Genomic DNA, 15,071 nt, shown 5'->3' on the forward strand with positions numbered 1-15,071 from the left:
AATATACATTACAAGTTGATGTTGATGTTCTATAAACACTTAATATTATATGTTATAGTCTAATCACCCTTTGATTTTTTTTTTTAGAAAAAAATCAAAATTTGTTCTCATTTTTTAGTTTTACTAATTTACATATCATATTTACTCATTTGTTATACAATTTATTATTTATTGGATTTTGGAAAAAGATTCAATTTTTTTTCAGGTTTTACGTTGATTTGTTAATTCAAATCAAGTTAAATTTGGTCAAATATTTTTATTACTGGATAACATTCAATAAACCAAAAACTTGTACTTAATAATATTTTTAAGCATGAGCCTAAGTTAAATATTTTTTTATCAATATATATAAAATTAAATTAAATATACTATATGTTCGGAAAAACCGGCCTCGGGCCGAAACTCATCCCACCATATATATCTATCCTAAATCGTTACGAGAGTTGATATCCCATGTTTGATTGCTACTTAGTCGCAAAGTAGTGTGATGATTGAAAGCTGGATAATTAAGACTCAATAATTATCTATGTTACGAAGATATATATATATATATATATATATATATATATATATATATATATATATATATATATATATATAATCAGAGTTTTGCTTAAAATAGTAAGTTCTCGCTAAAATGACAATTCTAAAAAAAGAAAGATATAAATATAATGAATCTCGAAATATGTGTACTGTAATAAATGATAACTTCAATTATTGTTTGCATTGATTATATCAATTCTTTTATTAATTCAAATTTGAATGTTATTATTTTTATATCAATTTAAATGTAATTTGTAAATTATATGTTTTTTATTTTCTTTATTTATATATATATATATAGTTGGCTGCTATATTTAGTAAGTTCCCGCCAATTTTGTTGCTAAATATGGAAATAAAAAAATTTATTTATTAATATATTGAATAATATTTCAATTTTCATTTGAAAATAACAAAAAAATGGGTTGTTTTTTCAGAGTTCTTTTTCGAAGTTCTCACTCCTATTGGATAACACTATTTTCAATATTTGATAATTGATTAAAGTATGAAAATTAATAAATTGTCGTAATACATATCAAATTATTTTTTAAAATTTCAGTTTTAAAATTGAATATTTTGAAAATATAAATTTTACTTTTAATTTCAAATTAAATCCAAATATCTTGAAAAAATAAATAACATTAAAAAATTTAACATCGGATCCATCACACGATTTAATATATTGGTTTCATCACACGATTTGTACCAACGAGGTTGTGCTGAATATAATTTGAATTCAAATATATATATAAGGTGAGTTTTTGCCTAAAGTACTAAGTTCTCGCCAAAATGATAATTCTAAAAAAAGAAAGATATATCATTAATCTCGAAATAGGTGAACTACAATAAATGATTGAAAACATTTAATTTTATGCGATTTTTATTAATATTTTTGTAATAAAAAATTATATATTTTCTTTTTAAAAAAATTCAAATGTGAATGGAAGAAATTTGAAAATATAAATTTCAATTATTGCTTGAATTGATCATATCATTTCTTTTATTAATTCAAATTTGAATTTAATTCATTTTATATCAATTTAAATGTAATCTATGAATTATGTGTTTTTTATATTTTTATTCAAATTGAAACTGAATTCAATTAAAAACACAAACTACTTTTAAATCATTTAAAAATACATTTAACGCTTAAACTCTGATTAGTTCGTTGATACGATCTACCAACATATAAAAATTAAACAACAGAAATTCAAGTTTAAAATGTATTTTTCATTATCAAAATTTTATTATTATTTTTTCCGTACATTTTATATTTTGATTTAAGGGTATTATTTATATATTTTTTTATTTTATATGGTTCACACGCACACGCACATATATATAGACAAAGTTTTTTGTCAAAAATAATATGTTATAAAATTTTTTTATCATTATTAATGTATTCACATACTTCGTTAATATTTAAAACAAATAGGAAATAAATACGTAATTAAATGTGAATTATTTTCAATTTATTTTTTAAAATTCGATTTAAATTTGATGTTTTTTCGATATAATATTATGTTTTTCATTTTTTTTTTAAAGAGTGTCTGTAAATTGTTGTTATTATTGTTATGTATCGTAATAGAACTTTAAAATATGTATTTTAATAGAATTATGTGTTTATAAATAATTTTAACATATCCAAAAAATAATTATTTTTTTAATCAAAATTTATTCATATAAAAAATGACAAAAAAAAAAATTGAATTTAAAAAAAATGTTTATTTATTCTTTAAAATTTTGATAAACAAAATAATATAAGATTTTTAAATTTTTTCCATTCTTTTTATTTATAGTCCAATATAACCAAGATAATAAGTCAAAGGAAAGCCGAAAAAGTTGATAGGCGATTGGTGTATGATTCAGTAGGAAATTTTTAATATAGGAGGGGATGGTATGAGTAGGATGATCGCTAGAAAGCACGCTAACCCGGTGCGATTGATTACTCCACATTTGTTACTCTGCTGCCGATTGCTAGCTCGCCCTCTGCCACTGCGAATTTTTGTCAAATCTAAACTCCGAATCCAATCTTTTTTTGAAATATAACCCTCCCTTTCTTCTAATTCACGGCTCTACACAGTATGCATCCTTGCGACTTCGAGGTAGGAGGTAAAACTCGGAACCCACTTCCCCTTTCTTCTAATTCACGGCTCTACACAGTATGCATCCTCTTTTTTTGATTTTCATTGTATTGTTCAAGATTTCATCTTTGCAGTTCCTTTGTTTTTGTAGTGTGCGTGGCTGCGTGCCTTTGTATCTGTGGAGAAAGATTCAGTTGTTTTCCTCGATTTGATTTACGTGATTTTGTTTTTAGTTCTTTTTCCTTCATTATCGGGTGCGATGTATTGCTAAGGTTTGTGGGCTGATGTAAGAGGGTAAGAGCTTTTGGGGATAAACTGCTGAGGTTGAGAAACGGGAAACTAGTTGTCTTACAGCTATGCCTTCGTCATCACCATTTATACAGTTTAATTTATGTCCTGCAATTTGAATGTTAAGTGATAGTGCGGACACAAATAAGCATATGTTACGGGATTAATCTAGTGAATCCTGAGTAAAAATAGCAGCAGTTTATGAATGAATCTGGATCTCACGTGGGCGTGATTTTTCCAGATACTGCTATAGTGATGCAACTTGAGACTGCTGATTGTCTTAAATCTTTGTCATTCATTCACGAGTATTAGTTCTTTTCGCCTTGCAAGATATTATCGAATGCGCATATTATCTGTGAAATAGTGCATGATGATATTGTGTATACATTCTTTCTCAATCACGACACTACATGTTAATCTCTTTCGTTGGTCTTTCTCAGCTTAGTCCCTGGGGCTGCTGTTTTTTTACTTTGATATATCTGGACAAGTTTGAGGCGGAGGACAATTTGAGGATTGGGATATGTTTAAATTGGCCAGAATCAGATGCAAGTCTGTGATACGGTGAAGATTGCCCATGATTGTGGAACTACTACCTGATCTTTCTTCTGATATCCTTATTTCTGGTTAAGCATGTTAGAGATCACCTGTTTTTATTGCTGAGCGGAGCTTGACCCTTCTGAGGACCCGGTGCAGCAGAAGACCGCAGTAAAAATGATAAATAGATCATTAATCTTAACATATTTCTACCTTCTAATCTACATTACACTTTCATCTGGAGTTATTTTATATAACAAGGTACTAGATTTTGACTATCATTTCTGACACTCAGCTCTTTCCCTTGTGTAAAATATGTGTGATGTCAGCCTCAGTATACAACTTTTGAGTCAAAGTAACATCTACTCTCGTGTTGAGCATAGATTTTCATTTCATAATTTATTAATGCTTTCACAAGTTTGGTCTTTCTCAGCTTACTTTTTAGTTACTTGTCATGCCCCCATTTTCATTTCATAATTTGTTAATGCTTTATCCTGGTTGCTATTGATATGCACTGACATTGACTTTTGTAGTGGGTTCTTTCTCCGAAATACTTTAACTTTCCATTTCCAATAACACTTACTATGATACATATGGGATTCTCCGGTGCAGTGGCATTTTTCCTTATTCGCGTCTTCAAGGTACGTCTACCTGCCGCATGTTAACTATAAAATTTCTCTTATCATATGGTGTCACCAAATCATGCTGTGACATGAGAAAAACACGCGTATTGATATCTTACCCATATTTATTTAAAACCCCAAGGAAAATCCGCCTCAACTGTAACATTTATTTTCATATTGGATATTTTACTATTAACATTATTTTCTTCGTACTCCTGCATTTTTTAATATTACTCATTAGTGCGGGCTCACTTTGACGAGGCATATGCTTTTGTTAAACCTTGAGCTTAGGATCAAGGGTGCATGGATACCTAAGTTATCTTGCGCATATAATGGTTGTCGTTTTACTAATCAATTGCAAATGCAAGAACATCTTTCAGCATGAAAAAATGAAAAAGCGGGAGGTGCAAATATTTCTCTCTTTATTTGAACACTTACTTTCTTGAGTCCTTGCATTTTTTAAGGCATTTAATTATTCGTCTGCTGTGATTTAGGATTCCAGTGCAAGGGGAACCAAAGTAGGAAAGTTTGATTTGATATTCGCGCGCACACCAAAGTAGGAAAGTTTGTTTTGATACGCAGACACAGACACACACAACCTTCCAGTGCAAGGAGAACCAAAGTAGGACAGTTTGATTTGATATGCGCATACACACGCACACTAACCAAAGAAGGAAAGTTTGATTTGATATGCACACACACATGCGCGTCTTTATATATATATATATATATGTATATACATTTATCAGTTATCATGATTATGGCTTTACATTATTGGACAAAACAATATCGATCTTTAAAGTATGTTCTTTCAAAGGTGATCGGTTGGCCACTGCTGTGGAGTAATTCCGTGTCCCAGTCCAACTCCTCATCACAAAATGCTGGAAACACCTCAAAATATCAATGTTTGGATGACTTTATTTATTTTTTCTTACTTAGCATGATCTTAACCGAATTCGCTGCAGGTCGTGTCTCCAGTTAAAATGACTTTCCGCATGTATGAGGGTTATTCCACTTTATATTTATTCTGATTTTTCCTATATCAATCTTATGTTCCTATAAATATTTTTTTTTTGTCTTCTTATTCTCCCTCTTGGATTGCAGATATGCATCTTGTGTGATCCCAATTAGTGCCTTCTTCGCATCAAGTCTTTGGTACGTACTTAACAGTGACGATATAGAATTTTAAACCAATCGAACATCCAAAACACGTGAAATGAGGAATTTGAACCTCATAAATGAAGGAACAATTTTTGAGAACGGAATAGAGAATCTGAAATATTGGACCACCAAACATGAGGAATAAAGAAATGCACTAGTTATTGAAGTGCATGGACTTAACGCATAGCATGATGGTCCATGTACAGTAAACTTGTAGGGGAACACTTGAAGTTTTTTGTTTCTTTATGTAAATTGTCAGCTATGGATATGAGTAAATGTTGTACAAAATCAAGATGAACTTTTGTCATAGTGCTCTAGTCCTATTATTCTTAGCTCGACTTTGTTAGCTTTGGAATTTTATCAACCGGTTTTGATAAGATTTTTTTTAAGAAAAATATTTGAGCAGGATTCTCACTATTTTCTTATAATGCTTTCAAGAGCATCAAAATCATAGAAAAGGTTACGAGAAAGAGGAAGGGACTGAAAGGAAACTCGTGATTTTCATATAGAAGGTTTTCCCACATCACAAATTTATTTACACCGATGCACCTCCAGAGAATGCTAAATTTCTTGACGGTACAGAGGCTGATAAAATCATCTATTCCTGAAAACTATAGCACTAACGACTATTCCTATTTTCCACAGGTTTGGTCACTGCTTACTTGCATATATCAGTGGCTTTCATTCAGATGCTCAAGGCCCTTAGTAAGCAAAACAAACAACCCATCGATGATTTGATATCATTATTAATGTTTTTCGAATCTAAGAAAAAAAATTTATTCTTGCAGTGCCTGTGGCAACATTTACCGTGGCTGTTCTGTGTGGTACCGACAAACTAAGATGGGACGTGTTTTTTAACATGGTTTTGATCAGTGTTGGAGTTGTCGTTTCCTCTTATGGGGAAATTCATTTTAATGTGATCGGCACAGTTTATCAGGTTACGGGCATATTTGCGGAAGCTCTGAGACTGGTCTTGACTCAAGTCCTTCTACAGAGGAAGGGCTCGACTCTAAACCCCATCACAAGCTTATACTACATCGCGCCATGCAGTTTCATATTTTTGTTTGTCCCTTGGTACTGCCTGGAGCAACCTGGGATAGAAGTATCTCAAATTCAGTTTAATATGTGGATCTTCTTTTCCAATGCCATTTGCGCTCTACTGTTGAACTTCTCAATCTTCTTAGTGATAGGCAGAACTGGTGCAGTGACGGTTCGAGTTGCCGGTGTTCTCAAGGACTGGATACTTATAGCCCTCTCAACAATGATTTTCCCACAATCAACGATCACTGGTCTGAACATTATTGGCTACGGCATTGGTAAACATATTTTCACCGTCGCATTAATTGAACTCTAAGTATGGCCTCTCATTCTAGCTAATAAAATTTTCATGCAGCGCTTTGAGGGGTAGTCTTGTACAACTACTTGAAGGTGAAGGAATCTTCTCAAAACGTTCCTGAAAGGATTACAAAGGTAACTTTGAATCCCAAAACTCTATTTTATCTATGGTATGTTAGCTTAGATTCCTTGGTCGGTTCAGGATTGGGTGTTCGAAAAGAAGTCATCCGATGTATACAGAACAGATGGTAGCGGTATTGGTGATGCTGACAACGAGGTTGTAATAGACGAAGAGACGCCCCTGGTTCCTCCCAGTTCATCGTCCAGGTTGTCTCATGTTGGAAGAACTCAGATGCAGCAAAGTAGTCGTAATGTATGAACCAGTACAACTCAATTTTTTTACATTAGCCAAAGTACATGCCTTTTACAGTCAATTTTCTATTTTTTTGATTGTAAATTCCTTCTACGATGAGGTTTATTTAACAAGTAGCCGTTTGTCGATGCACATTCATTGCATGTCATGTAATCATCAGTCGACTCTATAACTTTTATCTGGTGATAAATTTATTCGAGGCGTTATATAAAGAAAATTAGAGTAATATTCACCATTGCTTGTACCATCAGCAACCCGAAAATGACACAAGGGAAAAAGAATCGAAAAAAGCATAAATAAACAAGATTGACATATCCATTTGTTCTTGTCACTCGCAACATCTCGTTTATCATACGTGAAGAATAACAGCAATCAAGCAGAACGGAAAAAAGAACAAATAACGGATTAACAAGCCACTCATGCTATACATGTGTACAGAATAAATTATCGTACAAATATGCACATCTCAAGTAGGAAGCTTTGAAGAAAATTAAGACACAAGGCAGCACAAATTGGGTCATCAAGGGAAACTCATGAAAACTTGGATGGTATTGTAACCCTTCAATGACAAATTTACCAAAATTGGTGCGCAGGCCTTACATACAGTAGTCTCCTTGTTGTTGGAGCCGGAGGAGCCAATCCAGGAATATCCCGTATGCTTTTGTTGTTGGGATTCACTATCTAAGAAACACACAACTCTCATGCAATCAATATTGGTGGAGAGTGCATAAAGTAGAACTAAAACAAATAATACATATTAAAAAACGAAAATATACGAGATGTAAGGCCATACTTATTAAAGTAACAAAACACATTCTTGAGTTGATACGCGCCCCAGAGAGTCTGGGCAGTGCATAGTGCAGTAAAGATTGATATTACAAATTCTAGACGCACTAACAAAAACATCGAGCATGTCTGTCACAATTAAATAACAAAATCAAAATTCTAGAAAAACGTATGTTAGTACACGAGCAAATGTGAAAGATAGATATTAAATGGTATTTCAAGTATCATTCAAAATCTCATTAGCTGAGGGGTGCTTAAAGCATACCTTAAGCCTTAAAAATGTGCCAAGGTGCGTATGTAACTAAAAGAAACTACGCATTGACATGTCAACATTTTATAAACTCATGACAGAGTATTCAACATACGAGACTGTTAGATGTCAAGAAGGATATTCAAGAAAAAAGATTCCACACTTCTTATGAATGAGAAATCATTATCATTAATATCAAAAATTTATTTCTCATAATTAAAAATGGTCTAGTGACACGGATAGTATAAATGGAAACCAACTTGTGCGCAGCTTGAAATCAACTAATATATTGATTTTGAAAAATGAATACCGTGTTAATGTCAAATTTAAAGTCCAAAACCTAAAATACCTTCACGACGATTATGGCAATAACTCCACATACAATCAGAAAAAGAAACATCATGATGCATTTATCAGTTGCCACCTGGAAAACAAGAGAACTTGATATCAATAAAGTCAATAAAAATGAGAAATCTAATGAAGTATACACATGAGAAAAACTAAAAATTAGACCATCTTTATAAAAAAAACCCAACCCAATAAGCATCTCAAAATATTTCAATTTTCTTAGGTTTGACCTGCAATTTTTGCACATATAGCTACCCGTAGCCTCTCACGTGGACACAGGCAGTTTCATTTTGTATAAAATTTCAAGGTGTTGCCTTGTAGCATCGTATAAAAGTGACAGGGTCAAGAAAAAAGAGATGATGTTTCCAGCAGATGTACCTGCCTACCAATCTCCTTAACAAGCTGGGATGCCTTTTTGATAGAGAACTGGATGGTGTCCAGTTCATTGACAATACGACCCATTTGTTCAGTCTGCCATATTTAAAAAGATAGATATGATTTGGCTATGAAATACTTGAGGACAATAAAATAAAGTGAGCACAAAATTTCACTCACTTGGCCCTTCAAAGTAGTAGCAGTCTGTGTTCCCACTTCGATTGTTTGATGAACCACCTAAATAATCATAGAATTTAGAAACTTTCAACCTATAAGAATTCAGCATGTACTTTCATCTACCTGCTTGGAGCGTTCAATGGCTTGGTCAGTTTCATCCATTCTCTTCGTGCCAGCATCGATAAGCTCCTGATTTGACATTTCTACATTAATCCATGAAAATGAAAGGTGAGATATCAGCAAGACACAAGGTGATTGAAATTTTTTTTGGCATAATATTATATGCAGATTACAGTTCAACAGTTCAACAGCATAGCATTCATATCAAATCAGGTAATCACCATGGTGAATCATACTAAGTAGAATGACACTGTTAGCTGCTTCTCTGATTTCAACAACAAGAGTACCAATTCAGGTTCCACATTGAATCGAGAAGCAAAGGTAGAACATAGACTGTGTTATTACCATTCTCATTTATAAAGCATTAACTAAAGTTAAGATGAAGGATCTTAAGGACAGGACACAAAATATTTTAGGAAGAAGTGGTTAGATTCAACAAACAATGAGCATGAAGTAAATAATAATGACTCAGCCAAACAAATGGATTTAAAATTTCAATGAGACCAAACGAGAGCACAGGGAGGTATTCTCATGAAAGAAAGAAAGGAAAACAAGCAGGGGGGTAAGGTAAAACTAGGTTATAACAAGCCGACAGAGGCCATGGATTTAAAAGCTTTTTAAGCATATGGAATCATCAAGGTTTTGAACATAAAATATTTTCTGAACATAACAATTTCGTTAAAGGGAGGAATAATATATCCCTATATGGCGGCGCTTTATAGACTAGTTAACAAGAATTTAAAAAAAAAAACAAACAAACATGGATTTAGATTAACAGTTTGTGTCTGTACATGAGTACATCTATCAACGATAATATAACAGGCGGCAGGCCCCATTCTTTCCCTTTTTACTCATAGAAGGTAACTGCAACAATGCAATCCAACTAATTAATAAGAAAGGCGGGGTATGGACCTGATGTCACTTGAACATTCTCATCATCTGTAGGCTCAATTCCACCAGCTCCCATATCGAAGAGTTCGACCCTCTTATTTCCAAGAGAGCTCATGTACCTGCACCACCATTGCAAGATAGACATAGTAAAGAAGAAAAAGCAAAGAAGAAAGACAATATGGACAGGGAACTGATTATTCATATCAAAGATTACATCAATGTTTCCAAAATTTCACAAGCAATCTTTCATTATTGTTTATAAAGAAACATCATCATCATCATGCATCAGAATCACTCTTTTCCACTTTGAACTTCCTGTCTTGGTTAAACAAGTAAAAAAAGCAAAAGTAAAACGGATGCCATTTAATTTGGAAACATCACTGCCCTTTCTTAACTCTTCACTGGAAGAAAATATAGATGGACACATGCCTTAAAACTCACATATTGAGCAGAAAAAAGGGAATGCAATATGAAACTAGTTACAAATACTCTTTCCTACTTTGAAGAATTTGTCTACATTGAACAAGCACATAAAGGAAAACCAATGCAATATAATTTGGAAACATAAATTTCCTTGATTACCCCCTCCTTGGGAAACATATGTAGGTGCATTAATGCTTTAAAACTTTCAAAAATGACCAGGGATGCAATCAAATCTACAACATCTCATGATTTGAATAATTGTTAAAGAGAAGAAACTGCCCAAGAAAATAGCATCTGAAATTATTAAAATGACATGGAAAAGCATTGTGCTTATGTGGCATGGATTTGATTTAAATCATGCTTAAAGATCATGAAGGACAAGTACCAGCTTCCCGTTGGAAAATAGAAAGACAAAAAGGAAATAATCAATTCAAAATTAGATTGACCTAACATGACAGTTTATCATCAGTCTACATATGTTTTCACTTAAAATAACAATGATCCCACCTTATGATGATAAGATATTAGAGCAAAAGTGAAGGAGCCTGACTCCTGACAGAACTGGGAATGACATAACATTTTGCATCAAAGCAACAAGTCATAAGCCAGACCCAAATATCAACTATAAAAATCTGTGGATTCAAACTTGCTTCTGTTTTCACCATTTAACAAAAACCAAATCCTTGGTTTTGATCAAATTGAAAATTGACAGCATTTTGATCATCAATCGACTATAATCAGTGAGTTATTAATTAAAACAGAAACAATGTGCTTACGTTTTCCTCAGGGCTACATATGAATTCAACTCTTTGATCTGAAATAAAAAAAGGAAATAAAATGAAGAACTTCATAAGAGCAATAAAACAAAATCTGCATCAGTATGCAGGTGTTTTTGGTATCAGGATGCTGTGAAAAGTCTTAAACAATGATCTAGACATGATGAATTCGAGACATAAGACCCATGACAAAAATCAAAAGTATAATACATCAAAACATTAAGACCACATAAACCACCTAGAACTTTTAGAAGACAAGTTTATAATCATTTTTTACAACAAAGGCTTATATTCCACCATTCAAAACTGACCATTATGTTCTGTGTGTATGATAATTGAAGGCAATGATGATTGTTAAAATAACATCCAGCAGTATGGTGCCCACTTATATAACCTCTGTGCTATACTGCTACCTAAAAGTGAGTAAGGCTAACAAGAAACTAATATAACTTCTTCTTTTTGGCTTGCAAGAAATATTAAATTGCCTCAGTATTTAAGGATGCTTTTGTGTATGATATGCTGTAGAAAAGAATAAATATATTATTTGAAAATGTAAACAATGCCATGACTAAAAACATCGACATGTCAGTATAGGAGTATTCTTCAGAACCTTCAAATCTAAAAGGAATTCAACTTTCTAATATGCTTACCATGGATTGCTTCTCATCATTTAGCTGCTTGGTAATCTCCGGAGAATTTTTGCTTTCCTCATCTTTAATTTCGCGGTCAAGTTCTTTAATCAATCTAGTCATTTAACATGTGATCAAAAGTGAACAAAGGGGTTTTCAAGGCATGATGCTTGCAAGATTGACAGAAATAAATCCTACGACTCTGAACTCCAGTTAACAGCCACAGTTCAAAAAAGAGCCAAAAGCTAGGATGAATCAGACATGTGTTCCAACAAGCATTTCATACATGTAATAGGTGTAACTCTCTCAACACAAAAGTGGACAACACTATAGAGAAGCCAAATTACAGAAATAAAAGGTAAAATTACCTTTTGCACTCCCTCATCTTCCCGGTAAGATCCTCTAGCTGTTTACTTTGTCTGTTGGAATCTTTAATTTTATCCAGCTTTTGAAAGCCATTTCTGATTTAGGAATGAGAGACAGTGAAGATTAATTACAATAAGGTGCCACTATTAAGACTGGCTTGCACTAGAACATCGAAAAATCTCCAGATGGATAAAAAGTAAAAGGTATCCAAACCATAGGCCCATATCCCAGATGGAGAAAAAATGATAACTCTTTCACAACTTACTTATCATCGAAAACAAATATCCGAACCATAGGCCCATACCCAAAAAATCGCTAATTATAAAAAACGTGATGTTGCCAGGAAAATAAGAAGACCATTAATAATTCATATATACAGATAAGCGGAGGATAGAAAGTTAAAATCGAAATTGACTTGAAGAAAGCTCCTCATCATGCAATTGGGCCAAATAGGTAATAACTATCAACAATTGAGAAGCTTCACTAGGAGAAACGATTCAGCGTTATACGGTCATTAGCATTGCTAACACCAACCAAACACAGCCATCTAATAATGTAGTCCCAGAAAGGATGAGGAGCAGAAGCACAAAGAGGACTTGATGACTTCAACCGATATCAGACAATTGCATTCACAAGCAACACAGAAAGTCAAAGGACAACATAACATAAAAAGCAGATCTTCAAGAAGGTTTAAAAAAAATTAAGTTGAACAACCATCCAAAATATGCCGTAAATAAACAAAAAAAGGCAAATGCCCCAAAAAAGCACATAACCAGGCCGTAGATAAAAGCATGAAGATAAACACTACGCAAGGGCACGCATGGTATCGCGAATTTCCCCATGAATCTGCTCCATTTGAGGGTTCATCTGCAACTCCAAGTTGGCCATATTTCTGCCTCCCTCTCTCAATATTTCTCGAGTGTAAATCGTACACGAAGAAATTCGTCACCGGCAAATGACGGCAACAATTCCCCCCAAAATGCAACCTCTCAAACCATCTGTTTCCCAGAGATCATAAAAAGAAAAAAAAATTGCAATTTGTTATGCCTGACACAGGATGATGTGTGGGATGCAGAATTTCAAAGCAGAAACATAAATCGTTGGTGAGATAAAAACTGAATTAGAGATGGTTTAGGGTTCTCCGATTGGATTGGGGGTAGAGAGAGAGATGCAGGGAAAAAACATGACAGATAGAAGTGGGTTGTCGCAGGCCATATGATAAGTATACTGTATTTAATCATATTTTATTATTATAAAAAAAATCGTCGCTAAATGTAATGCCAAATTTAATTTTATACAATATTATAACTAAATCGAAACTGTTGAAAATATAAAAAATATTTGTGTTGAAAATTATAATGTTGAATGTTGAAAATTAAGTAAAATTAGGTGTTGAATATTGAAAATTAGTGTGTGATGATGTATGTAATGATAAAATTGTTTTTGGATTGTTTTCCAAAGAAATCCTATAAATAGGTCACCATTTGTAAAGATTTGATACAATTGAGTAGAGAGAAAAATATTATAAAGTGTGTAGTTTGATAAATTTTGAGAGTTTGAGATTTTTACTTTTTACCAACACGTTATCAGCACGAAGCTCTAAAAGTCCTCCATACTTTTCCAAGCTCCAAACAGAAGAAAAAGGTAACAAAAGTAATAATATTTATTTTACTGTTATTTATTTATTGTGTATATATTTAATATATAATATAATGTTATTAGTAGAAATAATAAAAATAAATTTTTCAAAAACTTGTTATAAATCCTGAGAGGATGTTAAGACGACATCCCACACTCCCGGTAAGGGATACGACAAGTATAAAAGCCTATAAGGTTTTTAAACAAAATAACTTATGACACTTCATTATAATAATGTGATATGATATACATAATTATTTAAACATGACTAATATTATATACATCATATTATTACCATAAAATTATACAAATACATACATTTATTTTTTTGTAAACCAACGGTCATAAACGGTAATAAAACGGCTAGTTTTTGCCCTATAAATATGATCTCACAAACTCTTTCAATCACTCCAACTTTCTCCTATTCTCTAAAAATTATTCTTCATCGAATTTTCGAAGAAAAAAGAAGATGACTTTCTCAAGGTTATTTTTAATTATTTTGGTTATCATACTCACGAGTCTTTTATTTATCGGAGAATATCCTCCTCATGTGTTTTCTTTATTTTTACAAATGCTTATACTTGTTGTTTATCCACTACTTTGTATTGAAATATTCATTAACTAATAAAATGCATCGTAATTTTTTAGTACCACCATGTCAAATTTGACAAAGCTCGAATTTGTTGCGCTCGACATCACGGAAAAAAATTATATGCCATGGACTCTCGATGTAGAAATACATCTTGAGTCATTGGGTCTAAGCGAGACCATTAAAGAAAATGGTATATCTTCATCACAAGAAAAAGCAAAAGCTATAATATTTTTGCGTCGACATCTCGATGAAGGTTTAAAATGTGAATATCTCATCAAAAAAGATCTCATGGCTCTGTGGAAAGGATTGAAAGAAAGATTTGAACATATAAGGGAAGTTATACTTCCGACCGCCCGTGATGAATGGAATATGTTAAGATTCCAAGATTTTAAGAAAGTCAGTGATTATAATTCAGCGATGTATCGAATAATCTCGCAGCTAAAATTTTGTGGACATGAGGTTACAGAATCGGAAATGCTTGAAAAAATATTTTCCACGTTTCACGCATCAAATATAACTTTACAGCAACAATATAGAGTACGTGGATTTGCGAGATATTCTGAACTCATCGCCTGTCTTATTGTGGCGGAAAAGAACAATGAGCTATTAATGAGAAATCATCAGTCCCGACCCACTGGATCAACAACATTTCCAGAAGTAAATGCTGTGAGTAAAAATGAATTTAAACCTGGAAAACCAAAATCAAATCCAGAGACAAGGTTTTGGTCGAGGTCGAGGTCGAGGTCGAGGTCGTGGTCGTGG

General features: G+C 32.8%; 1 protein-coding gene and 1 pseudogene across 1 annotated transcript; one reads left to right on the plus strand and one right to left on the minus strand.

Moving 5' to 3' along the window:
• Positions 1–2,372: 2,372 nt before the first annotated feature.
• On the plus strand, positions 2,373–7,070 carry LOC142518117 (putative sugar phosphate/phosphate translocator At1g48230; annotated as a pseudogene).
• Positions 7,071–7,231: 161 nt separating this feature from the next.
• LOC142518116 (putative plant SNARE 13) lies at positions 7,232–13,286 on the minus strand. Its single transcript, XM_075620798.1, has 10 exons — positions 12,888–13,286; positions 12,082–12,174; positions 11,735–11,828; positions 11,085–11,122; positions 9,907–10,004; positions 8,998–9,077; positions 8,878–8,934; positions 8,701–8,793; positions 8,324–8,398; positions 7,232–7,619 (listed from the first exon to the last, which is right to left on the minus strand). Exons 1-10 carry the CDS (start codon positions 12,965–12,967, stop codon positions 7,512–7,514), a joined length of 816 nt encoding a protein of 271 aa, XP_075476913.1. The 5' UTR covers positions 12,968–13,286; the 3' UTR covers positions 7,232–7,511.
• Positions 13,287–15,071: the final 1,785 nt, after the last annotated feature.

This window comes from Primulina tabacum, chromosome 11, assembly GCF_025594145.1.
Source record: "Primulina tabacum isolate GXHZ01 chromosome 11, ASM2559414v2, whole genome shotgun sequence".
Lineage (NCBI taxonomy): Eukaryota > Viridiplantae > Streptophyta > Magnoliopsida > Lamiales > Gesneriaceae > Primulina > Primulina tabacum.

Bases quoted from the DNA above. Each gene is read 5' to 3' on its own strand.
- LOC142518116 (XM_075620798.1), bottom strand. From the start codon at position 12,967: ATGGCCAACTTGGAGTTGCAGATGAACCCTCAAATGGAGCAGATTCAT. The intron at 11,123-11,734 runs GTAAGCATATTA...TTTTTATTTCAG, and splicing joins ATGATGAGAAGCAATCCATG to ATCAAAGAGTTGAATTCATA. The intron at 8,794-8,877 runs GTGAGTGAAATT...TAAATATGGCAG, and splicing joins CTACTACTTTGAAGGGCCAA to ACTGAACAAATGGGTCGTAT.